Here is a 7,156-nt window from a genome sequence, read left to right as displayed (position 1 = left end):
GTATCTCATTTTGCTACAGAAGCCGATTCTGCATTTTAGATACTTGCTACTTCAATGACCATGGGCTCTATTTTGTCTGTTTAGTAAAGGTGAAGCTGGGAAAAAAATTTACGATTGAATCTCAAAAATAACATCAGTGCAATTAACTAGTTCATCTAGCATTCGGTGAAAAAAATGATGTAATAGAAGTAAACATTTAGTGTCAGTATTACAAACTCAAATAGTAACTGTGATACATCTTGTAAAGTACATGGCAAGCTCGAAACATTAAAGGGAAAAGGGTAAATTGGCACAGAACCACTCAATTGTTATTTGACATTTAATTAGAAATATCACAATGGATAATGTCATCTCATTGTCATGGTACGTGTTAGGATCCACCTGCTGGTATGTAATTCTGCCACTTACAATACTTCCCCCCAACCACACTCCCTCTGCTGTTCTATGCTCATTCGCACCCGCTACAGCTACAGCTACAAGTTTCTGATCTGCTCTGGTCCTCCTGCCCCACCTTGATTCTATTCCCTTGCATCTCATCCGTACTCTGTCTCCTTCTCCTGCTTTGCCTCTCACTAAAATTCTCAATCTCTCCCTCTCCTCTGGCATATTTCCATTACCCTTCAAACATGCAACTGTAACCCTGATTCTAAAAAAGCCCAACCTTGACCCTAACTCCCTGTCCAATTACCGCCTATCTCGCTACTGCCTTTTGTGTCCAAGATCCTTGAAAGACCTGTGTATGTGAGATTGACAGACTTCCTCAAGTCCAATTCTCTGCTCGACCCACTTCAGTCTGGTGTCCGCGCTCAGCACTCTGTGGAAATGGCTCTGACCAAAGTATCAAATGATCTACTCGCTGCAAAATCTCATGGTCACTACTCTATCCTAATTCTCCTAGACCTTTTCACTGCTTTTGATACTGTTGATCATCAACAGCTTCTTCTCATCATCCTTAATCTCGGTCTACGAGATATTGCTCTCTCCTGGTGCTCCTCCTTTTGCATTCTCTGTTTTGTCATGGTTTACACTTGCGGTGATCTGAGAGTGTGTTTATATTTATTAAGGATTTTTTAGTGGTTCCTGGTATATTGACTTTGACCATTCTCCTTTCTGTATTTTTTGACCCTGACTTGTGTACCCGTATTAACTATGTTCTGATGTCCTAGCTCTTGACTAGTTTTCAGACTCCTCTTTTGCCTGTTTCTCAGGCAAATGTTTGTCTTTCCCAGCATTAAACCCAACAGAGTATAAGAACCAGTAATACGCCTCTGTTCATTTCTATTTCGTACCTTACTTAGGTGTGCTTCTAGTTCTGCGTGTTGGGTCTAGTGGTTTTATGACACTCATACAGTGATTATAGTGTACTTTAAAACCACATTGGAAGTCTTCCAAAACCACAACTATGCCAGGAATTACTTGTTTGATGGAAGACAATACTCTGTATACATTGATAAAGAAATATCAGATTAATAGGTCTCAAACATTTGCCCAAGAATGGATGACATGGCACAGAAAAGCAATGTCTTATTCTAATGATAATAAAAAAAAGACTACAAGAAAGAACAGGACATGAGAGAGTCCATTAAATGGTTCACAATCTGAACATCAATATCTATGGTAGACAGACGAATATTGAGGTTGTAGGAGAGCTATCATGACATTATGTTACCAAAATTGGCCATTCCCTAATTTGTTTCTAATCATTCTGTAATTCTCTTTCTTATTTCTTGGTTTCCTTTTTATGATCATATAAATGCCATGCTGCTGCGTATTTTTATTCTGTTAACGCTGTTTTTTTTAACCATATGCACCGTATGTACCTTAATACATATTTGTCTAAAAAGCTAAATAAGTTTTTATTAATACATGTATTTTTGTGTCAAAAGACTTTTTCAATTACAGCATACCTAGTGACATCTAACCACTAACCCTAAAACCTACAATTGTATTTATTTTACACCTACTGCATTAATTGTCTTTCTTTATTTGGACATATTTCTGTGAGCAGCTGCTTCACTGTGACATGTGTCTCCCGGAAAAAAAAAAAAAAAAGGCTTAGTAATAATACATGCGAATTTCAATCCGTGGCCACCTGCCTGCGTCATGGAGACGGGAAGAATCCCTTAAATGTTTAATAAACTTCTTTCTTTGTATGGGATGCTATTAATAACTAAAAGGGCTAGGACCACGTCGTCTCTGTTACTATAGCATCGACTTGCAGAGCATCATTCCTTGGATCAGACACACATGACAACTTGGGAGGTTGATTATCGGGTTTCAGGATACGGTGGCACTGGCTAGACCCTCGGTATTATAATGTTCCCTCGTTCCATTAAATATGTACATTGCTTCCAGCTTCTTGGATTAGTGCGGTTATCTTGACTATATCGGGTTTTTTTCCCGGTGTTTTCTTCCAAAATGTTTTTGTGTTTTGTTGTTGCTCGCTCATTTCCAGTAGATTAACCTGTGGACAATTTGTGAAATAATGTTCACAGACATCATTAGCTTGAATCCCCACAAGTGTACGCGTAAGGTGGACTAGTGACTTGAATCCCTTGGGATTTGTACATCTGTCAGCCAACCCTCCAGAAACAGAAGCACCAGTGAAGATTAGCTTACGCTGGAATCAACACTCTATGTTCGTTTCTCAAGGAGACCGTTCCTCACCTACATCAACCTATTTGATTTTCAAAATTCCAAACGATAAACCTTATAACAAAGTAGCAAAAAATCCATAAGAAAGAAACAAAAACCTCCTGTTTTTATTTATCTTTTTACTTTTTTATTTTTTGGTAATGGTTCCATTGCTTCGGTGATGGTGGATTTAGAGTTCCTGTCCTATCAAACATGAGATAGAAGGTGGACGATATGTAAAGAGGATCAAGAATTAAAAAAAAAAAAGCTTGACAATGCCTTTCCAAGCACTCAGCTCGTTCAAAGAAAAACTTTTCAATCCTGGAAAAGAAGAAGTGAAGGGTAATATTGGGAATTCACTGGGAAACCTGCAAAGGTAACATCATTTTAATAATCATTACTGAATGCACGCGTTAATGCTTTGATTTGAGAGGAAAAAGCCAAGTATTAAGCAGATAAATTATTGCATAACAAAATAATGTGTTGTTTATTGTTTTTTTTTTTTGCAAATCATTAACCAGATAAAAGTGTTAAGTAAAGGGTTAAATAATAAAAATCCAATTCAATTTTTTTTTTTTGATTGTTAAAATTCCAGTATCTAAAAAACAGAGCTCCAGCTGTAGGGAATCCACATTATAAAGGGAATCTCACCTTTATATTCTCCTACTTAATGAAAAGCTTTTGTGTTCTTTGGGACAATTGTAGGCACTCCTCAAGCTTTAACCGTTTAATGACCAAAGACAAGCAACACATGCCAAAGTATAAAATGATTTTACTTACCCCTGTTGTTATAAATGTTACTTTTAAAAGGGACCTTTCCCTTTTCCATCATTTAACATCAAATGAAGCCATCTTCTTTTTTTTTTTTTTTGACAATCTTCGTTTATGAAGATTTTATATCATAACATCCAGCCATCTGCTTGTAGCGTTTATCTTTTTATTAGAAATGTTTTCCCATTTACTTTATTAAATCTCTATTGTCTCTATTTTCTCGGAAGCAATAAAATTTGTCTTTTAAAATATTTTAAATAAATAAAAAATATAAACATATAAATATATAAAAACCTACTAATCCATAACACTTTATATGTGTGCACGAATAATCATAATATCCGAGTTTTTTCCATGTCTATATTTTATATTTCAAACACATGTCCTCAGATATGCAAGTAAAAAAAAAAAAAACAGAAAATATGTCACTGCCAAAATTAAAAGAAATGAACATTGACATTTACATTAAACATTTAACAAGTGCATGTTTGGTCATTTCTGCTATTGTTAAGTGAGTTGCCTAAATTTGTCATACTGGATTAACCCCTTAAGGACACATGACGTGTGACATGTCATGATTCCCTTTTATTCCAGAAGTTTGGTTCTTAAGGGGTTAAAACTACCTTAAAATGTCCCTGTTATGCATACTTTCTGCTTTTATTTTGTGACTGGTGGAAGTTTGATTTCGCTATGCAAACTGGAAATAGCTGGTCTATTATGGTTTTTGCCTTATAGATGACAAGCACTGTAAATTGATTATAGAAATGTAAATAGGTGCTAGTTTAATACCAGTTTACACCAATGTTAAATTACATACCTGTTTTTTCTAGGTAATAAACAAAACCTATCTCTAATTTGTTTCAAGAATACAGTAGTCAATTTTGTGAAACAAATAACACCTTTAGAGTTTCAGTCAGTCTAGGCACCAAAACAACTTCATCTTGCTGAAGTGGAAATGGTTCAAAGACTTTATCATTTAATTTAATGAGCTTTGATTCTCTAGCCTGTAGCTCCACCCCCAACCGACAATAAGACAGCTGCAATTTTGTTCTTTCTGGTTAGAAAGATCAGTTTTGTACAAGTTATGTGTACAGAATGCATACCATTAAATAAACTCTCACTCTTGCTCCACCCAGGAGAATATCTGGCTCTGCAGATTGATGCACATAGCTTGGTTCAGTGAAACAGTGAATAGGACTATGTTTAAAATGATTTCAAAACATTGCCATTCCAATTCAATAAAGTCTGCATTTTTGACATCCTGTGTGTGCATGGACATCTGTTCTTTACCTGTGTAAACTTATGGCAACTATCACTTTAAGAACAGTTCCATTTGTTCTAAGTGAGGAATGGAATTACTTTTGGGGGATAAAATACAAAGCAGTGCAGAATGGAAACTTTAAAGGTATATCTATTTTTATTTTTATTTCATTTTATCTATACAATGGATTTAAAACCATTTAACACTATACTTTCCCTTTAAGTAGACATTTAAGTCAAGGTTTAGGCCAGCATTTTGATCATGCGAACCTTGACATGTCATCTGATAGGAAATGGTTTCATTCATCATAATTCAGAGTTACCCCATGACGTTTCAACCCCTCCTGGCTTTTTAAAGTCCCTACAGGGGTGAAATGTTGCAGGGTCACTCTATATTGGTGCTGTCCAAGGTGGCTGTTCAATTAACCCATTCTGTTACACAATGATGTTGCAGTGTGTTTCTTTAAGGCACCTCTTAACAGTTATTTGTTAGAGATGTGTTTTCAGTGACCTTTCAAGTATTTTAAGGTATTGTGTCCTATGTTTTGGTTAACATGTAGATACGCTTTTTAGTTGCCTAAAAATGAGTGTTTAATGCAAGGTAAACCTATATTGTAAATAAAACACTTGAGTCACGTTTTCATGGAAAAGACAGTGGTAAAAATGTTGTCAAATATTATTGGAGCAGTGGGATTATTGCTAAAGGGATACTATAGTCATTTAGACCATTTCATTGAGATGAAGAGGTCTGGGTGCAGTTACCCTGTCCTTGTAACCATGAAACTGCAATGTTACATTGCTGGGTTAAATCCACCTCTAGTGGCCGTTTAGGTGCTTCCGCTGCAATGACTAAGTAAAACAATGGTTGCCTAGAGGGAAGTATGAATACACAAGTGGCAGTCACCGCGCATGCACATCAGATCTCTAAAGCTCCTCTATGAGAAGCACTGGATTGGACCGTGACAGAGGAGGTTGTGCCTTCTCCATGACATTATAGGAGGTGGAAAGGTTAATGGTGCAGTGGAAGCCTTGGTACTAGAAAAAAAGTGGATAAAAAAACGTTATGTTTTTATCTTTATGGCAAGCTGGAGTTGGAAATGTATTTAACCTGTATTTAGAAAACAGGGGAACTATAGCGTTAGGAATGCAGGTTTGCATTAATAACACTATAGTGTTCCTTTAATGGCTCCTAGGCAGCCATTAAAAAAATCAAGAAATATCAAATGATGGAATGCAATTGACCACAATATTTGTTATGAAAGCTATCATAGGGTGGTCTTCTGGAAAATAAAGAAGGCTGCACCCTGTATACTTTTTGTAACACTGATAATGTCTTTTTTGGTGATTTAAGCACCAAAAAGACAAAGTGAAACTGTTTACTCTAAAGTCCACTTGCAGGGCACTAAATGTATTATCTTGACTAAACAATCAGAATATGATTTCCTTAAATGTCAATAAATGTTGCCACTTAAGGACACGTGTACAAAAATGGGTATTTCAGAATGTACAAAATAGTGTTCTCGCTGAAGTATGCATTTTTAAATACACATTAATTAATTGATGAGATTCTATGATATTTTAATTAGCTAGCCATTGTTATTTTCTATCACATCACAGTGTTACAATGATCGCAATGCGCTTGCAGCGATCACTGTTACATTAAAATAGAACTATGCCTCTAAACATCAACCAATAAACCCCTCTGTTACACAACCTGTTTCTAAGTCCTCCTTGACATGAGGGAAGCATTAAGCAAAATTTACTCCATATTTGACTCACTCCATATTTGATTTAATGCATTATATAGATAATGAAATAGAAATTAGAAGATACCTTCAAAGTCCCGGAAGAAGCACAGCTAGAGAGTCTATCTACAGCTATACTCCGACGAGGAAGAGGCTCCACCAATCATGAGCCTTTCAGTCTAGTCTGTGACATCTGATCTTCTGTCCTGCAGTTATATGGGATAAGCAATCAATCCCAATCAGCAGTTCCAATCATCACATAGGATGAGTGGAACTGCTTTATAAATTGGTATAACCTTCCAGGCTCTACAGTGACCTCCACTAATATTGGCACCCTTGGTAAATACGAGCAAAGAAGATTGGGAAAAGGGTCATTATTGTTTTACTTTGATCTTTTGTGAAAAAAACAACTCTGCTCTCACGGACATCAAACAATTGCAAACACGACACAGGCTTATCCAAAACCAAACCAAAACCTTTGAAATACATGTGTGGCACAATTATTGGCACCCCTATGTATGAATATGAGAAATATATATTTGAAGAATATTCCCACTTTATTTTTTTTTTAGTACACATAGGTGACTAGGAACATGAAATTGTTCAACCATGACTTCCTTACAGAGGTAAATATGAGGCAACACATAGTCCACATTCCCTTAGTAATGCATCACGATGGGTAAGACCAAGTATTGTAGAAAACGTTTGTTGAGCTTCACAAAATGGGAAGTGACTATGAGAAAGTA

At 36.1% G+C, this 7,156-nt stretch overlaps 1 protein-coding gene across 1 annotated transcript in view; it reads left to right on the top strand.

The window, feature by feature from the left end:
* The first annotated feature begins 2,345 nt into the window (after positions 1 to 2,345).
* Positions 2,346 to 7,156, top strand: part of SLC17A8 (solute carrier family 17 member 8) — a 41,943-nt gene continuing 37,132 nt past the window's right edge. Inside the window, exon 1 of the mRNA XM_063445190.1 lies at positions 2,346 to 3,010. Within this exon, the coding sequence (XP_063301260.1) occupies positions 2,910 to 3,010 (101 nt within the window). The 5' untranslated portion in view covers positions 2,346 to 2,909. The remainder of the gene's footprint in view (positions 3,011 to 7,156) is intronic.

Source organism: Pelobates fuscus, chromosome 3, assembly GCF_036172605.1.
Source record: "Pelobates fuscus isolate aPelFus1 chromosome 3, aPelFus1.pri, whole genome shotgun sequence".
NCBI classification, from domain to species: Eukaryota; Metazoa; Chordata; class Amphibia; order Anura; family Pelobatidae; genus Pelobates; species Pelobates fuscus.
The sequence above is the reverse complement of the archived record's forward strand: the minus strand, read 5'-3'. Positions and strand labels throughout refer to the sequence as shown.